General features: G+C 43.1%; 1 protein-coding gene across 1 annotated transcript in view; it reads left to right on the top strand.

Moving 5' to 3' along the window:
- The window catches only part of LOC138595705 (sodium channel protein type 3 subunit alpha-like), a 153,263-nt gene that overhangs the window by 48,904 nt on the left and 78,240 nt on the right, over positions 1–26,119 (top strand). Inside the window, exons 9-15 of the mRNA XM_069667072.1 lie at positions 11,783–11,924; positions 12,875–13,072; positions 13,380–13,562; positions 13,651–13,908; positions 14,040–14,165; positions 19,387–19,507; positions 21,484–21,722. Coding sequence (XP_069523173.1) covers positions 11,783–11,924; positions 12,875–13,072; positions 13,380–13,562; positions 13,651–13,908; positions 14,040–14,165; positions 19,387–19,507; positions 21,484–21,722 — 1,267 coding nt within the window. The remainder of the gene's footprint in view (positions 1–11,782; positions 11,925–12,874; positions 13,073–13,379; positions 13,563–13,650; positions 13,909–14,039; positions 14,166–19,386; positions 19,508–21,483; positions 21,723–26,119) is intronic.

Here is a 26,119-nt window from a genome sequence, read left to right as displayed (position 1 = left end):
AGGAGAATTAAACGAGACGGGAAAGTTAGAACAAACAAATCAGGGATGTATGCATGGAGAGGAAGTGCACAGAGAACGATAGAGGGAAGTGAGTTCACTGTTATCTCGTAAGTTTCTCTGAAGTGAGAATATTGATCGACTGTTGGACTGACGGACAGGCTCCAGAGGTGGTCTCAAACCCACGTCTTCAGTCCGCGGTGGGCTCCTGGTCCTCCTGAGACTCCCTCCCTGACGCCCCCTCAGGCTCTATTTCTGTAGCGACACATTATCCTCCCGCTATAAATCATTTGGACACAGCTGGTGAAATGAACATGACTTAGCACTCTGCAGTATTCTCGAGGAACGCCAACAAGTGTCTGAATCAAAGCCAACAACACTTCTTCCCATACCAACACACATAGCTAAGTAATGAGCCACTCGAGAGCTCGTTTCACAGGGATTTTACAACAGCCCCGAGCAGTTGTCAGGCAGCTTTTTCTCTTTTTAAAATACATGTAGAGCAGCGGGGATCTCTGCTCAAACCAGTGCTGAGGAGGTAAACAGCAGTCAGATCACAGGAAGTTTAAACTCTCCAATAAAAACAATGACAAAGTCTGAAGAAGTCACATCCAGATAATGACTCAGCATTGAAACCGACATTGAAAACAGCAGATACAAAGACCCAACTCTTCCTCCAGGTAGTCAAATACAGACTATCGGGCCTCTGTTTTAAGGTACCCTGTGGTGCTTCTTAAAGTACTCATTGGCATCTTTTTCAAGGTACCCTTTGGCATCTTTTTAAGGTACCCATTGGTGCTTCTTAAAGTACTCATTGGCATCTTTTTCAAGGTACCCTTTGGCATCTTTTTAAGGGAACCATTGGCATCTTTTTAAGGTACCCTTCAGCATCTGTTTTAAGGTACCCTTTGGAGCTTCTTAAAGTACTCATTGGCATCTTTTTAAGGTACCCTTCAGCAATTTTTTTAACGTCACCTTTGGTATCTCTTTGAGGTACCCTTCAGCATCTTTTTTAAAGTACCCTTCAGCATCTTTTTTAAGGTACCCTTTGGCATCTTTTTAAGGTGCCCTTTAGCATCTTTTTTAAAGTCACCTTTGGCATCTGTTTAAGGGAACCATTGGCATCTTTTTAAGGTACCCTTCAGCATCTTTTTTAACGTCACCTTTGGCATCTTTTTAAGGTACCCTTTGGTGTCTTCATAAGGTACCATTTAGCATCTTTTTTAAGGGAACCTTTGGCATCTTTTTAACGTAGCCTTGGTGTCTATTTAAGGTACCATTGGGGCTTCTATTCCAAGGTAGCCCTTAGTGCTGCATTACAGCTACCTTGTTTTTTTTTCAAGGTGCCCTTCAGCATCTCTTTTTAGTTGCCCTTTGGCATATGTTTCAAGTTATCCCTTTGCATCTGTTTTAAGGTATCCCTTAGTTTGTATTTAAATGTACCCTTAAATGAGAACTTAACTGTGTCTGGTCATAGGATCCCTTTAGTGTCTGTTTCAATGTACCCTTTGTTGTTTTTACCGGCCCGTTTTCTTCCTTTCTATCACATGCTTATTGTGAAACTGTCTGGTTAGTTTTAGCCAAAAAAACATGAAATTCTTTGAAAATAATGAGACGAATGGAAATAACAAAAGCCTTTAGCTGCTGATGTATGAGTTAGAAAAGGTTTTGTTCAGAATAAAGAGATCTGAGGCGGTCCAGAGAAAGGTTAAGTAGCCTTTATTCCCCTTGGTGTTTCATTATTAAAAGTTAAACTGTGCCTGACACATTTTCCCTCCCACAAAAGAAACTCTCCTCAGCAACATTTAGAGTTTGGTGGCATGAAAAGCTCCCGAATGAAATAAATAGAACGCTGACTTTTTCCATAATGACATGTAGACCATGAGCCTGCTGAGCACTCTGCACTGGAAGTTGAATGATATTAAAAAGTTTCCTTCCGGAGACCCCAAAGAGCTGTTAAATGAGAGCAAATGCCAATGCAGTTCTGTAAGAACTGTGCAATGAAAACGTGACCATCCAGTCTTTACACCACTTTATGAAAGAATACATTCAGTTTGTCTCTTTTAACTTACACCTCTTCTTTGATGTTCCGGGTCATTTCATGCAAGCTTCAGATTTGACCTTTTACAGAACTACTTTGTTGGCCATTCTTTAAGGGACGTAAGGATGTGACTGATTTGATTGATGCGATAAAACTGTCGGGGTCTAAATTTTGAATGAGAGTGAAGGAAATAGAAACAATGCGTTTCCCTGTTGCACAAGAAGCTCCTGAAAACGTTGCCTCGTTTTATTCGCACACATTTTCTACCTTTATTTCACAACAAACTACAAATACATCACCTGCACAATGTGGTCCAACATGAGGTGATATGACCAGGGCTTGCTAACAGCATATTATGTAATCATAGTACAGAAACGACGCCAATGCAAAGTTTATCAAGGTCCCTTTATTGTGGTGGACAAATGAATCCTGGAGACTTTGGATGGCGGTTGGAACCAATGACTGTATATAAAGATGGACGAAAGTGATGCCAAAATATCCCCTGTGACGGGCGCTACCATCTTATGATGCTGACCTCAATTAGGAGCCAGAGCTGCACAGTAGATGTCGGCGGGTGGCACTGCCTCTAACCAAAACGCACTGAACTCACTGAAAAACCAAAACACCACAGATCTGTCCCGTCGACGTGTTTAACAGCAGAACAGCTTCTTGTGTCGGTCTGAAGCAGATATTCACGCTGATGGAAAGTTCAATGACTGTAGTGTTAGTGTTAGTTACGTCTCCTCTCGCCGTTCCTCCTCTACTCTGCTACTCGGGAACAGAACGCTGCAGGAGCCCCATTTGTCCACAGAGCTGTCAATCATGAGGCCACACCCCCTTTTTATAGCATCAAATAACTAATTAAAAGTAAACTTGTCAGAAAAATGAACACTTGGACATAAATCAGCATGATAAGAACTAACTATAATGACAGAAAGAGAAAAATGTATTTGACGTGTATTTAGATTTTATAGTTTGACTCATGTCCCATCTGCTAACATGGAGGAGGCGGGCTTTATGAGCTATACTGCAGCCAGTCAGCAGGGGGCGATAGAGAGGGTAGAGCTGTCATGTCGGCCATCTTTTTACACAGTCAGTGGTTGGAACTGAAACTCTTTTGTAATATACATAGAAAACTGGTTGGTTGAAAAGTCACCATTGTCGTAACGTCACTTATGTCACGTATGCTGTGTAGACAGTTTCCTCTAAACCACAACCGTTTGTCTAACCCTCACTAAGTAGTTATTGGTGCCTAACCGACCCGCCACATCTTCACAACGTTAACCAGGTGGGAAAAGTCTTTCTTCTTCTGTAACCTTCGGTTTGCATTGGCATTGATTCTGTGGTGCAGGTCATTTAAACACTTTGTGTTAGTTGTACCTGCCTTCTCTGCACACTGAAAAGTACAAGCTATAAAGCCTCGTTCAACTTGACACTGTTTGTTTCCACACTTTCTGCTGCCCAGTGCAAATGTCTATCCTCGTCCACTTGTTTCCTTGCAGTGACTGTATTTGCACCTCTCTAATAATAGTTTTGTGTTCAGCCTGGACTCATCTTAACACTCAGCTGACTCTGAAAATAACAATTTATCTCGCTAACGCATGGAGTGATAATTCCATAAGCCTGTAACTGAAGGGTGTGAATCCCGAGCTGGAGAAGTCTGGGGTTCAAAGGGTTAACGGCTGATTAACTGGACGTCTCTTCAAACTCTGCACTGCTTTTATTTTGTGACGTAACGACTCAACAGGAATGTTGATGAATGTTTTTCTAAGTAACTTTGAACGAGTCTATCAGGATCAGGCTGGTGTGAACACTCCTCAGTGGGCTGACAGAGAGAGTGTGTGTGTGTGTGTGTGTGTGTGTAATCAGGAGAGCGTAGATGTTCTAATGATAACACATCGGAGCTGACTCTGTTATTAATGTGACCAAATGTGGTGATCAAAGCTCTGGTTCGCAGCCAGCCTGCTCTGTGCTGTGATGCTAACAGCGCGGCGACCCGCCTCGATAGTTTAGCTTCTATTTCAGGAGCTGCTGTGTCACTGAGGAGACAGAAAACAGAACCACAGCCAGAAGGATTTTCTCCAACTGTCTCAGTGAAGAACACCAGAAAAATGACCTTACATTAACATAGGCGGCTTCAAAGCTCTACCCAAACGTCTCCTAACCTTTGACCTCTGACATCCTCTCTTTATCCTCTCTTTAAATATACGATAAAGAACTAAGAATAAATTAAACAAGACTACATTAAATCAGATTAATATCATTAAAGATACTTTAGGTGAGATCAGATTACATACACGTTTTATTAGACTGGGCTGGATTAAGATTTCACGAGACAGATTAGGAGAGACCACGTTTGATGTGACAATATTATTATGAGAAGCCAGAAACTCCGAATAGATGAGATCAAAGGGAGGACCAGCTGGATTCTATTTGTTAATCTAAATAATACAAATTAGCATAGAAGCATCAGATTAAACTGATCAGATTTAGGTAGATTAAATCACTTTATATTGATAAACGGGGCTAAACTACATTTATATTACATTAGATACAAAAACATTATAATGATTACGATAGACTAAAGTGGATTTGACAATATTATTGTAGATGAGGTCGGAGTGGTTTAGACTCAGACTAGATAAATCTAAAATAGGTTTGGATAGACTAATACTACTTTGATAAATAATCTAGACTAGTCTAGATGAAGATAGATTGGGATTGACAAAATTAGATTAGACAAGGAAATGTAAGTGTAGATTAGAGTAGAGTATTTACACTGCCAGTTCAAGGCGAGGTTACGGCTCTGTTACGCTCCGTCTTCTATGTGAAACGCACGGAGGCGTAACGGTGGGGCGAAGTCGTTCCACCTCTGCGGCGGCATCAGAGGAAGTCACAGAGACATAACAGCGTCTTTGTAAACAGCGGAGCCGGCAGGGTGGATCAGCGCCGTGTGTGTGTGTGTTTTAGTTTGTTTACACCTCGTGCACACGTTGCTCGCACAACGCTGGAACACGAGGACAAAACTGCACTGCGGCCGCTGCGTGGTCCGATGTAAAAGGGTAAAGGCTGCATGACGGCGGAGCTTCGTTACGGCACTGAGGCTGAATGGCAATGTCAAAGAGGCTTCAGATTAGATTAGATTGGTTTGATTAGATTATGTCATATTAGAGTAGATTACATTGGAGTAGATTACATTAGATTGGTTTAGATTTAAGTAGATTAGATAGCACTGGATGAGATTAGATTAGGAAGATTATTAGATTAGAATTATTAACAGCTAGAAAAAAACAGATTAGGACAGAAAATACGCACGACATGCTGACAAGATCAGAATATTAAGACAAGATTCTAATTAGAAGAGCGGCACATTACATGAGATTACATTACATCACATGAGATTACATTACATTACATTACATTACATTGGATGTATTCATAATTCAAGATCAGAGCAGATAAATGTAGATTAAGATGGATTGGGTTTATTTATTTCGAGTTGAAGTACAAGTGAGGTGAGAAACGTGTACACTCCTGTTACCTGCATGTGTGTATGTATTTGAACCTGCAGTATGTTCCGAGTCTGTGTGAGGTGTGGTGAGGAACATGGAAAGTTCACATACACACACATGCACACACACCCCTGGTCCTTCCGTCTCCCAACAGAGATGGCACAAAACAATCTCCCCCGGCAACCAGCACCGTGATACGGTTGCTATAGCGATGCTAAGTACTCTCTTCCTCCCGGACTCGAGTTTACCTGAGTGTTATAATTAGAGGTGTGTGTGTGTGTGTGTGTGTGTGTGTGTGTGTAGGAGGTCATAGGGAACAAAACTGAATGGCAGGGGGAACATGAAGTGAACACACAAACACAAAGAGAGAGAGAGAGAAATTCCCAGGATGTCTCTCAGAATAGTGCCAGCATGTTTGTTTGTCTTCATGTGTACCTGTATGTCTCTCTGCCTGCCTGTCTCTCTCTCTCTCTGTCTCTTTCTCAAGTTTTTTGAAATATGTAACTCAAAGTCCATTAAAAGTTCTTGTTTTTGACATTTTGTTAAAGAGGAAGATGCTTTTTTGAAACCGTAAATCGTTCTCTTCAGAGCCACCAGACTCCATTCACATAAACAGTGATTTTACCTCACAGATCTTAAGAGTTGCTTGTCTGCTGCCTAGATCAGCCAGTTTGTTTGTGTTATTTTGTGACTCTGTTGTTTCAAATGGTTGGTTAAGATCCAACAAAATATTTGTGTCACACAAAGTAACTGAATATAACTACCCAAATGAGGCAGCGGTAGAACAGCAACTCCCTGTGTTCTGGGAGGTAAAATGACTGTTTTTGTCAATGGAGTCTGGTGGCTTTGAAGAGAGTGATGTAATGGCCGTTTTCTGGTTTGAAAAAAAGAAATGTATTGCCTAAAATATGTTTATTCATCACTCTGGACATTTGTTTACCCCTCTGACACACAGTGCATGCTCTTATTTTGAAATCTTTTCCCATTGTTGCGTTATCAGAAGAACGAAACTAAATACGACTCATAAGTGTTCCAATCTTTGTGTCTTCATCCTCTACCAAGTGTTAGTGTGTTTGAGAAGAGTGTGTGTGAGAAGTTTTGGAAAACACATATATGAGTTAGTGTGTGTAAAGTGTGTGTGTGTGTAGGTGATGTAGGTGTATAAGTGCCGGACTGAGGGGCCCCCTTTAGTGAGAGTGGGGGGTCTGAAGTGGCGTCCCTCCATTAACACAGGAAGAGGTGTGTGTGAGAGATAACTGCTGGCTCTCACACTCTGACACCTCACACACACACATAGACACACACACACACATCCTCCTGTCTTTTTTCCCAAACACACTCTCTTTACGTCCTCGAGCCCCTCAGACACACAAACACACACTCAGTCAGCCCATCACACACACTCCACATCCACTCTCTCCACTCACATGCCACCATGTTGACTCACTCACACCAAGATGGGTGGACGGCTGGATGGAAGTGGACGAATGACACACATCACATTCTGTGTGTGTGTGTGTGTGTGTGCGTGTGTGTGTAAGATGCAGTGGCCTGGCTCAGAGTTGGTGTCAGTCTAACTGGCATCAAAATGACTCGTCAGTGATGTGTGTGTGTGTGTGTGTGTGTGTGTGTGTGTGTGTGTGATGACTTCATCCCTGGTGTTATCAGAGTAGCTGTGTGCGTTGTGTTATTTTTGATTTAAACCGTAATACTTGTAATATCTGCTGTTGTTACCGTAGTGTTCACATCATGGCCTCTGTCTCTCATTCAATCAGCATTGATTGTTGTTACTGTAATGTTTGTATCAGCAGCTCCTTTAATTTTGTTATCACATCTAAATTACATAAGTGAACCGTCAGGCTGAAATCAGCTGACAGTAAACAACTTAGATTATGTTAATATTGACTTGAGTTACCTTGTGTACAGCTTTTTCATCCTTTATCAGAATGACATTATTAAATAATGCACGGCTCATGTTTAGTTTTACCGTAATGCCTAGATAAGAATACGCTCTGCAGTTTAGTTTTGGATTCCTTTAATAAGTAATTATATACATTTTCTAACAAGTCTAACAAAACACCCACAGTCTGTATAAAAAGATGGCCGACATGACGGCTCCCTCAAAGTGAAGCCAAACCCTCTCTATCGCCCCCTGCTGACTGGCTCCAGTATAGCTCATAAAGCCCGCCTCCTCCATGTTAACAGATGGGACATGAGCCAAACTATAAAATGGTTTAGTTCTTATCATGCTGATTTATGTCCAAGTGTTCATTTTTCTGAAAAGGGGGTGTGGCCTCGTGATTGACAGCTCTGTGGACAAATGGGGCTCCTGCAGCGTTCTGTCCCCGAGTAGCAGAGTAGAGGAGGAACGGCGAGAGGAGGCGTAACTAACACTAACACTAGAGTCAGTGAACTTTCCATAAGCGTGAATATCTGCATTTCAATCCACATGTCCCAACAATAACCAAAACGTTGTTGCTTAATATTTGTCATTTCCTTGAACACATTAAAAACTGTAATTATCCTGCAGTCATCATCATACTTGAACCTTTAAGCCCCTCCCCTCAAGCTGCACCGGACCTACACGTGCTAGCTAAAAGCTATGTGTCATCACTGAGTTTACTTAAGTCCATATCAGCTACAAATCCCTCCCTGGCTTCCTGTTTTTCAATGAAACGTGTGAATATGCGTAAAATATGGCGATCTGCTGACTTTAAAAGAAGTCAGTGTTAACTTTTGTTTCACAAAGGAAACTAACGTCATTCACCTCGTCTAAAGGTGTGCGTTTGTTTGACCCGTCAATCACCCCAAAAGGACTTTTTTCACTTTCTTACTTCATTATGACTTAAAATACTTCAATCAGCCACTAGAGGTCACCACTGAAGATTTCTGTCAGGTTTAAACCTGTTTCTGATACCGTAATGACTCTAATATGACTCTAATATGAAATGTAAACTGAGCCGGTGTCATTAACCACAGTGTTTAGTCATTAGCTGAAGTTGAAGTTGACTGTCGTTGTTGTTTGGATCAACAGTTTGTGCTCGGGTTGTTTTTGTCTGTCTGCTTCTTACCGTAATGTCTGGATGAGCAGTGCACTGAGATGTTTTATTGCTTTAACATTGATTGTTGTTGCTGTATTGTTTGCATTAGATTATTGATTGTTTTCCCTGTAGGCCTGTGCTTTTACCACGGCAGTTACTGTATGTGAATAATTTATAATGAAATATAAGATTTGCTTCACCGTCTGTGAAGTTCTGCAGCCTGACAATGATTGCTTTTCAGCGACACGCGGTAGAAATGTGTTTTTCACTGGTTTATGGTTTCATAATACAAATTGTATTAGTTAGTTTGAGATTGAAATGGCATGAAATTGACTGTTCCAGCTGAATGCTTCAAAGGTCAAAGACTTTGTGATGGCAGATTCTTATTCAGTGCTGCTTTTCTGCTGTGTTGTGTTAAACGCTCATTCTGCTTTAGCTGTTGGCGCTCAGATAAGAGGGACACGTTTAAAACAAATGCACATAGTTAATACTCTAGATGGAAACATACTGTGATAAAGTAATATTAACAATTATAAATAAGCTGGAGACAAGTGGAGGTTAATGTAAGAACGAATGTGCCATGTATTGTTTTTAATAACAATTTAAAATGATTATAAAACTTTATGAAATTATCTGCTGTACCAAAATGCCCGGTATAAAAGTATTTAAAGAGCATTGGTATCAGTTACAGACACTTAAACTTCTGTAATGTGGATTATATTTTTGTAGTTTTCCATATTTTAACATATTAAACACGTCATCTGAGCACTGACTCAGATTGTTTTCTAAGTGTCTGACAGCATCACAGAAAGGATCCCTGCAGAGATTTAGTGTTAAGGCAAGATCCTGCTAGAAACAGCACCAAACCCCATTGACAAAAACGGTCATTTTACCTCACAGAACATGCTCTAGTTGCTGTTCAACAGTAGCCTTGATTGTTTAGTTTGTTTGAGCTGTTGTGTAACTTTGTTTCATGGTAAGTTTAAATCAAACGCTACGTTTGTGTAACACACAGTGACACACAAACTGACGGCAGCGATACACCAGCGACTCTAGTTTGTGAGATAAAATTGCTGTTTTTCTGAATGGAGTCTGGTGTGTGTGCAGAGAGCGATGTAACGTCTGTGTGTGGTTAAAACAATCATCTTCCTCTGTAACAAAAAGGTCTATCTCTGTAGGGATCCTTTCTGTCATGTTGTCACACACTTAGAATAACAATCTGAGCCTGTCAGTGGAAACAACAAGAACTTTTAGTGGACGACCTTTGATCCCAAAAATATGTTAAAATAGAGCTGATGGTTAAAATGCTGGAATCCCCCTTTAAAAACGACCAATCTCAGGTCACTCTGTTTAAATGTAATTAAAACACCACTGGTTATAAAACACTGAAATAGTTATTTAGAGTCGGCTGTATCCTGTATATATATATAAATTTAAAAGCTCTGTGATTACTGATAATGCACAAATGTGCAGTAACTGGCCGTATGTACTGTTAGCATGCTGTACTGTGTGTCCCCTGTAGCATCATTTCGACCATTATGAGTGTAAAACTGAACATGTTTTCATCTCTTCCCGTCACACAGCTGTTTTACATGAAGCTTATATAACTGAATACTTTATTTACATGTGTAATGAATGAATTACCATTACCTGTGAATGTTGTGTATTAAGGTGATAATAAATACATGCAGGTTGTTCATGATGAGTCAGAGCAAGCCGCTGCTTAAATCCTCCCCAGCTGTGCGCGGTGGCCCGGCGGGGGCGGCGCCAGCCGGGACGGGTCAGCGCGGTGGGCTGAGGTTGTCGGTTTGAATCCCCAGATAGCGTCTGCACAGCGGCAGCCTCTTGTGTGAGTCAGCCTGAAGCTCGGCTGTGAGTCAGAGCTTTGTTCAACCAGAGGTTTGTTCAAGCTGCGTCGTTCGTGATTCTGTTAATGTCAAACTCTTCCTCAAGCTCCACAACTCCTCCACCGCTCTCACAGGCTTCACATTTATCCTCTAACACTCAACAAAACATCTCTACAAGCAGAATTTAACTTCCCCAAAGGGAGATGATTCTCAGGGACTTCCTGGTTAAATGAACTCAGAAGTCCTCCACTTTTTCTTCTGCTCTTCAATGACTTTTGGGCCTCGTTTCATCAATACAGTTCATATTATTGTGAGAATTTTAAGCGTTTGATTAGAAAAATAGCCTGACATAAACACCTGATTATTAAAGAGTGGGATGAAAGGTTGCATAAATGCACTCATTCTTTACTCAGGTGAAAGTACAGACACTTGTGTAAAGTGTAGATCCTGCTGTAGCTTGTTTCCTGCAGTAACAGCAGCGTCCACGCTCTGAAACGTCCTCACAGTATCAAGTAAGACATGTCCCTCTAAAGGACATTTCTCCCAGCTGTTTCTGTGCTAAGCTAACTGAAGAGCTAACACCTCATATTTGGGACTAGCTAACTAAACTACCAGATTGAAAAGAGTTGTATTTTTTAATGCAAATCCAAAAGCTGTTCTTGATGTAATCGCTGCCATGAATATGGTCCAGGTGACCTCCTCTATTAGTAACACTGTGGGTTGAAGCTGCTCCCAGTGTGTCTGTTTGCAGAAGCAGCAGCTGTAAAGTCTCCACTGACCGGCGCTGGAGCTGTCGTGTATCAGCGGATCAGATGTGACCGTGTGGGCGGCGATGGATGTGATGGGATATGAATGTGGAATATCAATTATGATGAATGCCGTCCCCGCGTTGTATGTTCCGTCTCCGCTGTGACACGTGTGGGCGGGTCCTGGTCGCATCCGCGGTAACAAGCCTTCAGTCGTAAACAGCGATGAGGAAACAGAGCTGGTGTCGGTGTCAGCAGGGGGGAGGGACAGACAAATTTATGATTGAGATGTCTCAGCGTTCTAAATGTTCCTACACCCACTTTCTACACAAACCTGTGGTGTGAGATTTTCCACATCACAGTTTTGAGAGAACCAGTAGTTACAGTTACATAACACCTGCCTCTGAATACGTGATGAGAGAGTTGGTGTCTTAAAAATCCTTGAAATGTACTCTGAAAATCCTCTGACTTTTATTCCTGAGTACAAAACCAACATGCTGATATTTCTATGATTAGAGGAAAAAAAAGTTTGACAGACAGTCACACCAAGTAACAGCTGCTGTGTGTGTGTGTGTGTGTGTTTGTGTGTGTGTTGCAGGAAATGTCCGGATGGATTCGACTGTCTGAAAGCAGGAAGGAACCCGAACTACGGCTACACCAGCTTCGACACCTTCGGCTGGGCCTTCCTGTCCTTGTTTCGCCTGATGACACAAGACTACTGGGAAAACCTCTACCACCAGGTAACAAAGCAACAGGGAAATTAAACTTTGATCATTAAAGGGGATGTCCAGCACTTTAAACCTGGGTCCCTTTTACATATTTTGGGGTACAAAAAGTTTTGGTATTGCTCCTGTAGATTTTTTCAGCCTGCAGCCACACAACAGGCTGTAACAGCTGCAATATATTCTTACTATTATCAAAGGTCGTCCACTACAAGTTCTTGTTGTTTCCACTGACAGGCTCAGATTGTTATTCTAAGTGTGTGACAACATGACAGAAAGGATCCCTACAGAGATAGACCTTTTTGTTACAGAGGAAGATGATTGTTTTAACCACACACAGACGTTACATCGCTCTCTGCACACACACCAGACTCCATTCAGAAAAACAGTCATTTAACCTAGCAGAACAGTGGAGTTGCTTGTTATCTGCTGCCTCAATTTGTCTGTTATTGTGTGACTTCAGTGGTTTAAATATTTAGTTGGGATGCGACAGAATATCCTTAAAGAGACAGACCTTTTTGTCAAAGAGTACGAGGCTTTTCCTGAAGCCAGAAAGTAACCAGCGTTACTCCGTTGACAAAATGAGTTTCTTGCAGAATTTTTAACTTGCGGAACAAGTTTCAGGTCTTCCGCTGCCATCGGTGGATGACTTTGATAATCTAAATGTTACACAATATTTGTGTAACACACAATGAAACATAAAACATACCAATTAAGACAGCAGTAGATCAACCACTCCTCATGTAAAATTAGTGTTTTTGTCAATGGAGTCTGGTGGCTTGAGGAGCTTTGAGAACCTGGTAATAACTGTAATGACGCATTCCATCTGTCTATCATCTCCTCTCTTTTTCCTTCTGCTGGATTTTGGCAGCTTAACAGTAGACGACACTGTGAATTTTTAGTGGCTAGTGAAAAAGATGACCTTTATGTGTGTGCGTGTGTTTGTGTGTTTGTGTGTGTGCCTGTAGACGCTGCGTTCGGCCGGTAAGACCTACATGGTGTTCTTCGTGGTGGTGATCTTCCTGGGCTCCTTCTACCTGGTCAACCTGATCCTGGCCGTGGTGGCGATGGCCTACGAGGAGCAGAACCAGGCGACCATCGCTGAGGCGTGTCAGAAGGAGCGAGAGTTCCAGGTGGCCATGGAGAGGCTGAAGAAGGAGCAGCAGGTAAACGGATGGGATGAGTTCTGTCTGGATCCTGACCCTGATCTGACTCTTGACTCTTGATGGAAGTGTCCCACAATAACATGGAAATATAATATCACAGCTTCCTTACACAGCTACGACAGAATTATAATATATTTACTATGACTGAATAAACTTGATAAATTCCACTGCACACATGATCAGGGTTTTTTATGGAGGACGGAAGCTAAAAAAAACCGATATCTTCTTACCGTCTGTTTCACTCTCTGTTGCTTCTTCATAAACTTTATGTATATCTGTAAATGTATGAATCCGTCACACACACCAGGTGGCCGCTCAGAAAGCTCTGGACTCGGACTCGATGATGTCACCAGATCTGTCTCCGTTCGCTCTGCCATTGGACATCATGGAGGAGCGGAGGCGGAGCCAAGCGCTGATGGGAGTGGCCGATGTAGAGGGGAACCTATCAGAGGAGAAGCTGCTGCAGGTGGACATGACGGACGGGGGGAAGGTAAGAGAGGAAGACTCTAAAGAACAGTGAAGCATCACGTCAAACGTTTCCTAAATTAAAAACCAACATGTTTTCCTTCCTCCTCCAGCCCCTCCACCCGCTCCTCGGCCGCTCCTTCTCCACGAGGACGCGGCGGAGCAGTCAGGTCTCCTCCATCTTTAACTTCCGTCTGAGGAGCCGGGGGTCAGAGGGGGAGATGGCGGACGACGAGTACAGCGTGCCGGGTGACGTGGTTGAGGGCGTCGGGGGTCGGACCTACAGCGGGGGGACGTTCAGCGGCATCCTGCCCCACCCGTGGCCCAAACGACGCCCGAGCACCTACAGCACCGCCAGCCGCGGCTCCCAGGTGATCCAGACTTGAACCTGATTTGATTCGAAAAGATCAAATATTTTGAGATTAACATTTTAAATCTAACTAAATGTCTGTAAAAAGAAAGATCTCTGTGATTCGAACATTTTCTTATTTCTTGTCTTCAGGTTTTTTATCCAACTCTAAACGTCAACGGGAAGCTGTTTGTTGCCATGGACCAGAACGGGGTTTCCCCACCGCCGCTGCAGGGGCAGCTGCCTGCCTGCACTATGGAGAAGGTCAAGGAGGAGAGTGTGAGTACTGGTCATGTTTGTGTGTGTGTGTGTGTGTGTGTGTGTGTGTGTTCGTGGCAGTGGAAACAATGGTGGAGCCTGCAGCCTTCCGACACTCAGACATGTGAATTATGAATCAGCGCTTTGCATAACTCCACTCTGATATCATGGGCTAAACACACACACACACACACACACACACACACACACACACACACACACACACACTCAAATCAACCATATCAGATAACAAAGCAGTGGTATTCCCCCTATCTGCACACACATACACACATACCTTAACTCACATAGTGTCACTGCGATGGCAGGCGGGTTAAAGCCACACATAGCAGCACAGCCACGTTACTGAGGCGTCCTTCCTAAACACACAAACAGACACGCAGAGGAGCCACACTGCTGCAGGTGTCTGACTGTTTAAAAACGCCTCACAAACATTCATGTGTTTTTAATTCACTACATTCACATGAACCATTCTGATTTATTTTCACCTCAGTGGTTGAGGGTACTTAAACGTCTGCTTTGCTTTTGAAGGCCAGTTCATATGAGTTCATTGACGACTAGAGACTCAAATGGACAGTTCCTAAATGAGCTAACAAGCTAACGGTAACAACATAACAATGTGACCATCAGGAAACTCTGTACATCGTAGAGTTAAAATCATGTCCATCATTAAATATGAACAAGATCCACCGTAGTCATTAAATAAAGTCGTAAAATTGTCTTTTTGTACAGTATAATCAGTGAGTCCATACTGCTAGCTTTTCTAATGACCTCTGACTTCAACCGAGCAGCAGCAGTGTGTGCACAAGCTTGACAGGATGGCGTTTGACCTGCAGCTTCTTTAGTCATAACTCTGTGTTAGCAACAGCTTCAGTTTTTTATCTTTGAGAACAAAATGAAGTTATGTGTCAAAATCATTGTATGAACAGTGTGGCTAATCAACAGTGGCAGGAAATGACACGTTGGCAAAACTGGCCATTCAGATCCCGTTTTTATAGAAGAAGAATCCAGCTTTTAAATCTGGTCTCAAGATTACGACGGCGTATTAGAGCCATTGTAAAAAAATAAAAATTAAGATTCCAAGATTAAAGTCGTGAATTTGCCAGAAAAAAAATTGTAAATTTATGAGATTAGAAATTCACAAACTTTCGCGGGGATCCTCTCTGGACGCCCACACAGGCGCGTTACGCTCTTAATAAAGTCATCAGCCACAACCGTCCAAACAACAGAAGCTTTGTATGTTCTGTCTGTAATGCAGGTTTGTTTCCTGTTAGTCTCCGTCATGAGGTCGTAGGGTAACTCTCATGTGTGATGTAGCCCCTGGGCAAACGAGGAGCAGAGAAACGTGTGTTTCTGCAGCAGAGGGTCGCTCAGTGTTGCTCCTCGATGCAGTCTGCTTCTTGTGTGCAGAGAGGCTGAATCTGCTCCGAGCTGCGGGCGATGCACGCCTGTGTGAGCAGCAGAGCCAACAGGGCAGAGAGGACAAACTTAAGAAGGAGGTGGCCGTGAACCCCAACCTACTTTTTGGGGGGTCGCGGCTCAAAAAGGTTCCTTTAAACACGAGTTGACTAGTTTATGTTTCATAAATGCAAACAAATATATTCAGACTCTCACTCATATTTCATATTTTGTCTTTATTTTGCACCAAGGCTGTTAACATCCAGTAAATTCAGCTGTGTGCATGGAAACCCACACGCGCACACACACACACACACACATTGTGCGTTATGTCCTTTTAGAAACAAGCAGATATGATAATCAGATTACACTCACTCTGCATGACTCAGTGACCAAACACACACAGAAACAGAGAGAAAACCTCTGTGTGTGTGTGTGTGTGTGTGTGTGTGTGTGTGTTGTACATTTTCTCTGACGGTTTTTTTGTTTGTTTCACAGTGAAACACTCACACAGGAACACACTCTCTCTCGTCGGTAGCTTCTAGAGCCGGATGTTCTCTGAAACGAGCGCTGACAGCAGACACACGTTTGGTTCTCTACATCAGGTGTCTTTATTCTCACCTGAACACATGCACGTGTTGCACAACGCAGCTATTCAGAAAAGGAGATGATAACTTCACTGTCAGTATCATTCAACAAGATTCAGTTGGTCAGTGAATGTAATTTCTCTGCTCTAGACAGTTTATTGTACTGGGCGCTATTTTGACACATTTAAAATCTAAATGACAGAAAAGTACAAAGTGTTGGAATCGCTCTGTAATCCCATCAAAAAACGTCCAATAGAAATGCTAATCCTTAAAAGTTGTTATTCTGAGTGTCAGAGAACATGACAGAAAGGATCCCTACAGAGATAGACCTTCTTGTTACAGAGGAAGATGATTGCTTTAACCACACACAGACGTTACATCGCTCTCTGCACACACACCAGACTCCATTCAGAAAAACACTGATTTTACCCTGGGGATGCTTGTCTACCGCTGCGATGACCTCTTTGTGTGTGTTAGACTTTAGGTGTTTTATACAGTTAGTTTGGATGCAAGACTAAATTACACAATAAAAACTTGACCAGACTCCATTGACAAAAACAGTAGTTTTACCTCGCAGAACGCAGGAGTTGCTGGTCTACTGCTGCCTCAATAGATAAGTTTTTTTTAGTCTTATTGTTTGACTCTGGTGTTTTTAAATGGTTTGTTTGGATCCAAGAAAACATTGTGTAACATAATAACACAAAATGTTCTAAAATGACTGTTTTTGTCAATGGGGTCTGGTGGCTTTGAAGAGAGCGACGTTACCTCTGATTCTGGCTTCAGAAAAGCATCTTATGTTCCAGAACACGGGAGTTGCTGGTTTACTGCTGTCTCGATTGGTTAGTTTTTTTGTGTTATTGTGTGATAAGAACTATAACAACAATAACAATCACACAAACATACTAACAGCTTGAGGCAGAAGTAGACCAGAAATGTCTGTGTTCTGCAGGGTTAAAATTATTGTTTTTATCAATGGAGTCTGGTGGCTTTGAAGAGAGCGATGTAACAGCTGTTTCTGGTTAATCCATTTGGGATACAGTTAGTACACAACTTGGCCTAGTCGTTTCTAATGTGTTGTAATTTCTAACATATTATACATGTCTGCTAGTATCCACTTGCGAGACGTGAGTCTTAGTTTCTTCTTCACTCTTCTAGAAGAACCTTATAACACCTGCAGCTGAAAGGCAGATAGCTCCGTGTCATGAGGGATTACATTTATTTTCATACTCGTTTGCAGTCGTCCTTTTTCCCATCAGACACTAGGTTAGAGCACCATGAGGACAAACACAGCAGCTCCACGCCTGGAGGTGTTCAGCCACCTCCACCTGCTGACAACCTGCCCTGATAGCTACACGATTATATAAGAAGAAGAAGAAGAAAAAGGGTTTAATAGCAGAGGAAGAGAAATAAGAAAGAGAAGGACAAGTAGTTTAGTAGTGGAGCTCATGAACAGATTTTACAAAACAGTTATTCATGTAGAGTTTTACCCTTACTGTATGTTCTTGTTGTCTGGGTGAAGATAAGATAACCATTATTGATCCAGCATTGGGTAAATTCACTTGTTACAGCAGCTGAAGAGTCAGAGTAAAGGAAGGAGTTATCACGCAATAAATAAGGAAAACAAACAATAATACAAGAATAAACAAAAGATATGCTACTGAAAGGAATGATAATAAAACTATGTACACTCTGGCTTATTTAGATAGCACGAGGATGGGATGTCTGCCCCCAGTCGATACACGCACTGACAGGAAATGACACTTGTATTTTTTCCCACCTCAGGCTCTGTTGACATAAAAACCTTCATATCCCCACAGGAAAATGATTAAAAAGTGACGCAGAGCTTTGAAAAGTAACTTCATACTGTGATTGTGTGGGAGCTCAGATCTGCTCCGAGTTCAGTTCGTAGTTTCATGTGTGGACATGAAGTTTTTCTGCTTCCTCGTGTCCATGAAGAGCGCAGACCTGCCGTCCTGCCGCCCCGTCTGATGGAGAGACGAGTGGGAGGAGGAGGAGGGAGGGAGCACACGCTTTGCTGCCACGGAAATCTTACCATGACAACCCACAGCAGCTAACGGAAGCTACATTAGAGCACGGCTGGCTGCTGTGAGAGTGTGTGTGTGTGTGTATGTGTGTGTTTCCCTGGTGCTTCCCTGCCTGGCACACAGACAGGATGTAGGCGGCGTCGTAGGCGGCAACCTTCAGGGCCATGCGTCACGTCACATTGGAGGAACAGTTACCAGGAAGTGTTATGTAATCACACCTGAGCAGATTAGAGTTCATGCAGGTTAAAGAACTGTTCAAATAAACAGAACTTTATTTAAAATGTAGTAAAGACAACAAAGGTTTCATTGGGACAGGATAATGGCAAAATGTAACTGCTGGAAGGTGACGACATAAAATATTCATGCACTGTGCGGGGCAGTTTTAGGTCCTTACTCAAGTATTTTTATTTTTTACTACTTTACAGTTTCACTTCACTTCAGCTCCGAGGGAAATGTTGTAGTGCTGGTGCTATTATTGTTCGTATACCCTATGACAAAAATGTACAACATTTCATTTAATTAATTAATTAATGAATTTTCATTTCAATTACAACACAACAATATTTCAGAAATCACTACAACATTGAAGAAAAGAAACAACAATATTTCAAAATAGTATTTTAACAAAAACAATATTTCAGAATAACAACATTTAAAAAAAACACAATATTTCAAAATAATTTAAAAAAAATATTAAAATATATATATATTTAATTTTTTTATATATATTTCAAAAACAATATTTAATTTTTTTATATATATATTTCAAAAACAATATTTCAGTATAACAATATTTTTAAAAAGTATGAAAAAAAAACAATATTTCAAAAAAGACAATATTCCTTACATTACATACGACATTACATTTTAGGAAACATGAGGACATTAAAGAAAGGTTGACGACTTTAGACGAAGCTTTTCAGACAACATAAATATTTCAAAAAACACATCAACATTTTACCAAAGAAAACATCATTGAAAAAAAACAAAACATTTCAGAAAATGTGACTTGTCACAAATCACAGTATTTGACCTTCAGGGCCACCATCGTATTTACTGTATGTTTTAAAGGAGCGTATTTCAGTTTGTATTAAAGTGGTTGTTTTGTGTATATTTAGAGCAGAATAAAAACTCTCTCTCTGTCTCTCTCTCTCTCTCTCTCTCTCTCTCTGTCTCTCTCTCTCTCCGTCTCAGGTCCCCACGTCCACCACGGAGCTCAGTACGATGCTGCTTCCTCGTCCTTCGTCCACACAGGAGTTCGAGCGCAGAGGGAGGGCGCTCAGCGCTGCCAGCTACCTCACCGACGCCATGGAAGGTGAGGAGCAACAGCAGAGGCAGTTTTATTACAAGAATCTCTAATGCGCAGAGATGCCTGTTTTTTTAATCTTAGAATGACTGTCCCACTTAACCATCAAGCTGTCCCTCGTTACCTGAACGGGGTCAGGGTGTGTTTGAAGGTGTGTTGCACCTAATAAATGGCGTATCCCCATTTATTCCAAGATTAAATGTGAATAAGGCCTAAATGATTTATAGAAAGGTCACTGCAGAAAGTTCGACTTGTTTTCTCTTGTAGGTCTACTGGAGTATCTCTCATAATCTGTCCCACATCAGCTGAACTCGCCCTCGGACCACAGACTGTACATAACAAGTGGACATAGCCGGAGCCTTAAAGCCGCTTTCTTTCTAATGTCCAGCAGGGGGCGACTGCACCGGTTCAAACAAATACGTTAAAAAATGAGCTTAAAACTCTTGTAGTCTTAAACAAAACACAAGTGTGTGTGTGTGTGTGTGTGTGTGTGTGTGTGTGTGAGAGATTGTGTAACCATAAATCCGTCTGAATTTTGCATCCACGTTAACTTCTTTGTGTATGTGCGTGTGCTCTGTTTTTGGCGGTCTGTGTGTGTTTGTGGGATAAAGTGAATTGTGTAACCATGTCTGAGTTTGTCTGTAAGTGTGTGTGTGTGTGTGTGTGTGTGTGTGTATGTGCGTGTGTGCGTGTGTGCGTGTGTTTGTCACTGGCCCGACCAACCCCAGGGGATCACTGGCTTTGTGTGTGCCGGAGAGTGGGAAAGAGAGAGAGAGAGAGAGAGAGAGAGAGAGAGAGTGTTATCCTTGTTACCCTCATTAACCATGAGATCATTGCGTGTGTGTGTGTGTGTGTGTGTGTGTGTGTGTGTCCATGTTTGATGATATTCATGTATTAGATTTTTGGGTTCATATTTGTCCAAATCAGCATTCATTTGCGTGTGTGTGTGTGTGTGTGTGTGTGTGTGTGTGTGCGTGTGTGTGCGGTAGGTCTGCTGAGTCACTGTCTCTCCCCTCGGCAGTCGCTGCTCTTACAGAACAGATCATTATACGGGAAAATACAAAAACCCACTCCTGTCGTCACTCCATCCACCCGTACACCCTCCATCATCTCCTTCCTTCCTTTCCTCTTTCCTTCATTCCTTTTATTCCTCCTGTTTCTTTATCATTTCTGTGTTGTTTCCTGTATTCTTGATATAAAAATGGCCTCTGTGTTCTTGGCTACAAGACAGTGAATCCACTTAACCTCTTCATCTCTGACCTTGTTTTTCGATCATGTTTTATCTTCAAGTTAACAAACTTTAATTTGTGGCTTTAGTTTAGTCTGTTGTGCTTGTTCCAGCGTTGACATGACCTTGGCTGGAGTCTTGAATCTACGGACTTTTTACTTGACAAAATAAAATAAAAATCTAACAACTCGACTTTTAATTTCAAGGGGAAATTCCAGCATTAAACCTGTTTATGTGTCGTGGTTTAAATTACCAACAGGGACAAAAACATTTGGGGTAGCTGCAGTGGCTGCAACATAAATCTTTGGGGTGTTTGTGCCAAACCATCGTACCTCTCCGAGAAAGGCGGACAGGCTCAGATTGTTCTTCTAAGTGTGTGACAACATGACAGAAAGGATCCCTACAGAGATAGACCTTTTGGTTACAGAGGAAGAGGATTGTTTTAACCACACACAGACGTTACATCGCTCTCTGTAGGCCTCTGTAACAATCTGAGCCTGTCAGTGGAAACAACAGAAACTTTTAGTGGACGCGCTTTGACTGGGCACATTTGACCCAAAGGATTACGTTGCAGTCTTTGCAGCCTGTGTCAGGCTGCCAGCTGAGGAACTCTACTGGAGAAATACCAGAGCTTTTTTCACTTACGAGTATTCATGTGAGACAATTACAGTCCACCGTCCTGATTATCTCTTGTCTATCTGTGCTGAGTCCACCTCTCCTTTGACCCTTTGTTGTGTTTTTTTCCCGGGTCGTGCAGAGCTCGAGGAGGCCCATAAGAAGTGCCACCCTTGCTGGTACGTCTTCGCCCACCGTTACCTGGTGTGGGAGTGCTCCCCCTCCTGGCTGAGGCTGAAGCAGCTGGTGAAGATCATGGTGATGGACCCCTTCCTGGACCTCGCCATCACCATCTGCATCGTCCTCAACACGCTCTTCATGGCCATGGAGCACTACCCCATGACCGACGAGTTCAACGGCATGCTGAGCATCGGAAACCTGGTAGGAACACAAGTCTGAAATATTCCCACTGAAGTTTCTGAAAGCGTGGGGCGAGGTTAAGCTTAGATATCCATCCATCCAGTATCTATACTTGTTGTTATTTTGAGGGTGGTGGGGCGACAGTCAACACACAGACAGACAACCTTTCATGCTCACACCTGCGGGCAGTTTAGAGTCACCAATGAAGCTAACGAGCATGTGTTTGGACTGTGGGAGGAAGCCGATAATTACCGGGGTCTACTGCAGAGTCATGTGACCCGGGTCTGAATATCGATTGTAACCTTTCACACTGAGCTAAAAAGCCGGCTGTTAGCGGGTGTTGGCAAGTTTTTTGACCAGTGGGAATTTGAGAGTCACCACTGAACCTAACCAGCATGTGTTTGGACTGTGGGAGGAAGCCGGAGTACCCGGAGGGAACCCACGCATGCACAGGGAGAACATGCAGACTCCACACAGAAAGGCCCACTACGTCCGAACCAGGACTCGAACCTGTGAGGCGACTGAGGGTTATAGCTGATATACACTCTTAATATGTGTGTGTGTATTGTCCTTGATATTGTTATTGTAATATTAAACGATGTAATGGCCCACGGCAGAGCGTTCTCATCCTGCAGGCCTGATCCTGACTCGATGCCGATTGTCCGATACGCTCTGCCATCTTACAAACTTTTGTTACCAAGAATGTTAATGCAACTAAACAAACTGAGGCGAGTTCAAGAAGTGGACTGTTTGGGAAACGACCTTTGACCTTTGAATCGGCCTCAAACCCTTTTGTACAATTTAAAACCTCAGGATTCAAAGAGGAAATATAGGTGTGGATTTCTCTGCTTTTCTAGAGGCTAGTGTGTGTGTGTGTGTGTGTGTGTGTGCGTGCGTGTGTGTGTGTGTGTGTGTGTGTGTGTGTGCGTGTGTGTGTGTGTGTGTGTGTGTATGTGTGTGTTCTGTCTCGTGGATGTAAGAGCTGTGTGTGTCTCAGTATCGGAGCTGACAGAAACGGGTCGGATCTCTGTAAACCACCGTGACTGACCCTGCAGGTGTGCCGACGATCTGACAGGAACTGATGGGTTGATGCAATATGGTAATTGGTTCACCTGAGGTGTGAAAGGCTGATGTTGTTGATCACACCTGCACACACACACACACACACACACACACACACATGCACCTGTCCGGCGGTGTCAGGTTTCCTCAGCTCAGGCTGCAGGCAGCTGTGTGCGGCAGAAAATGGTAATAAAGTTTATAAGTAGAAACAGAGGCGGTGGGTCGGCCTGCAGCAGTGGTGTTCAAACTGTGGGACTGGGCCCAAAGGAGGGCCGCTGTGGGAGAGTTACCTGGATCGAGATGTTTTATGAAGTTAATTAAATGTCTACTGCTGGAATAAAGTGACCAAGTGCATTTTAGATTAAAACTTCAGATTTTAGCCTCAAATTTTCCTCAAAATGCCACAAATTCAATTTCATCCTCTTAAAGAATGACTCACTGTTACCCCTCGACCCTCATTTTCAGGTCGCTGTTGCAGTGACCTGTCAATCACAGGTAGCCCCGCCCTGAACCCTCCCCTCTTCCTGGTCTGTGTGACTCTAAAAGGGAGCGTCACTGACTAAATGAACATTGTGCTGTGCTGAAGAAATGAGAGACTGACACTCATCAGGAACATGTTTACTGAGGGAATAAATCAGGAGAGGAGGAGGAGCACTGTCTCATTGACTCCGCCCCCTGCTGGACGTTAGAAAGAATGCAGGTTTAAGGCACTTTTCAAACCCTGAGGCTACCTCGGCTTCTTGTCTGTTTGTCCTCCACATGCAGAAAACCTTTAAACTTCTTGATAGAAAAAGAATAAAAATAAGATAGAAATTTAACAAAGTTCCACTGGCCACAAAATAAAGAGAATTAAGTAACAATAAAAATATTGAGTATTATATAAAGTATGAACAATACATCGACCTGGTGCATGAAACGAGAAAACTGAATGAAAAGTGCTGATTGGTTTGATTAATGCTCCTCTGTCCTGCATGTTCACCTGGTCGGACAGTCTCACACACAAGAAGCCTCGTTTAGTCAACACAAGCAGCAGTTATATAATGTCCCTGTGCCGCTGCCCTCTCCTCCCCTGCAGTTTGATGGAGCTGTGTACTTGTGCAGCGTAAACAGTCCAAACTTCTGACTCCATTCACTGATGAGCCGTTCAGGTCTCAGATAAAGGCTGAGTCACGTCAACAGTATCACATTGCAGTCTGGAGTCGCTAAGTTCTTTAGAGGATAAAGCCTCTAATCCTCGCTGATGTTTACATAGCATTTAGCTAGCCTTTCTGACGGACAGGAGAGCCTCTGCTGTGTGTGCGTGTGTGTGTGTGTGTGTGTGTGTGTGTGTGTGTGTGTGTGTGTGTGTGTGTGTGTGTGTGTGTGTGTGTGTGCGTGTGTGCGTGTGTGTGTGCGTGTGTGTGTGTGTGTGTGTGTGTGTTATGTAAGCCAGTGTGTAGAGGATCATGTCAGGACATTACTGTGCTGACAGAATCAATGTCTGCTAATGCTTCCACTGTCTCTTGTTGTTTGTCGTTTACCTTCGCTCTCTGGGTTTCACGTATCAGTATTTCCATGTGTGTAAAGATCTCAAGCGTATATAGCATTTGCTTAGCTTTTATCCATAGAGCGGCCGTGCATTAAGCCCACAGACTCTCCTGGGGCTACTTAACCTGACATGGCAGCAGGCAGTGTGGTTTGTCGGCTGCTGCTGGTAGATATGTTCTTGTTAAAGCGACAGAAAACTAAAAATGAATGTAGCTACTCTTCATTTATTTATCCAGGCACTCCCTTTAGTTTTACCCTCATTAATGAGTAATAAGTGATGTTTCCGTCCCACCTGTGTAACTCTCAGGTAACACGGGGCTGCAGCACGGGTTGTTGGAGGTAATTAAAATGTTTCTTGTTATAATGAAAGTGTGACGGCCTATTAGGGCCGTAAAAAGGAGCCGGAGGAGATGAGTGATAACCGATCAGCCATAACATTATGAGCCCTGACCCGTCGAGGCATGTTCACCTCTCGACCTCTGAAGGTGTGCTGAGGTATCTGGCACTGATTCACTGATGTAAAAGAAAAATGTGACTCATCAGACCAGGCCGCCTTCTTCCATCGCTCCGTGGTCCAGTTCTGATGCTCACCTGCCCATTGTAGGAGCTTTCTGTGGTGGACAGGGGTCAGCATGGGCCCCCTGAGCGGTCTGCAGCTACACAGCCTCATACACGACAAACTGTGATGCTCTGTGTGTTCTGACACCTTTCTATCAGAACCAGCTTTAACTCTTTCAGCAGTTTGAGCTGCAGCAGCTCTTCTGTTGGATCGGACCACACGGGCCAGCCTTCACTCCCCCATCAATGACCCTGTTGCTGGTTTTCCTTCCTTGGACCACCTTTGGTCGACCCTGACCGCTGCAGAGCGGGAACACTGGGAGCTGCAGGTTTGGAGATGCTCTGTCCCAGTCGTCCAGACATCACAATGTGGCTCTGGTCAAAGTCGCTCACATTCTTACACTCGCCCGTTATTCCTGCTTCCAACACGTCCCCTTCAAGGACAAACTGTTGACTTGCTGCCTAATGTATCCCACTCACTGCCAGGGGCCATTGTAACGAGATAATCAATGTCATTCAGCTCACCTGTCAGTGGTCATCATGTTATGGCTGATCGGTGTGTTCGCTTTATTATTGAACAGACAGGAACAAAGAAACGATTCGAGGGTCAAACTCGCAGGTGCAACACGAGGCAAAGAAGCAGCAGCTTCTGTAGCGATGAAGGACTCCTCGTCCCCAGGTGTCCCACCTCTGACCTCTGATGACCCTGCACACTTTTTATGAATCAGTTGAAGGTTTTGATAAGAATCATTTGCAGCCTGTAACTGTCCTCTCAGTGTTTGTGTGTGAGTGAAAAATGAGCCTGAAAGTCGGCAGTAATGAAGTTTCTTTGTGGAGAAAGAGACAGAGAGGAGAAACCCAGTGTGTGTGTGTGTGTATGTGTGTGTGTGTGTGTGTGTGTGTGTGTGTGTGCCTCTTGATAAAGGTGCTCCCTGTGTGATCTGGCAGACTGCACAGTGTGAGGTTGTTACTGGGTATTTCCACACACACACACACACACACACACACACACACTGAGCGCTGCTGTGACTCTTTTCTTATGTGGTCAGCACGGTTGCGTCCTTGCTCAGAGGCTCTCGGGCAGAGCTGAACACACTGAAGGACTCTTGATGTGTTGTTGGTGACCTGTCAGAGGAAACTCCTCCTACGAGAGACACGAGAGGCTGAACAAACAATCTTAACTTAGATGACTAAAATAAAGAGAGCGTCTTGAAATGTTTCAGTAAAACCAGCTCTTGACTCTGCAGGAGACGAGTCCGCCTGTGCTCACT

The sequence above is a fragment of the Semicossyphus pulcher genome, unplaced genomic scaffold, assembly GCF_022749685.1.
Source record: "Semicossyphus pulcher isolate SPU_LCO1_2020_fin unplaced genomic scaffold, fSemPul1.0.p SCAF_18, whole genome shotgun sequence".
Taxonomy (NCBI): Eukaryota; Metazoa; Chordata; class Actinopteri; order Labriformes; family Labridae; genus Semicossyphus; species Semicossyphus pulcher.
This window is presented reverse-complemented; position numbering and strand designations above follow the sequence as displayed.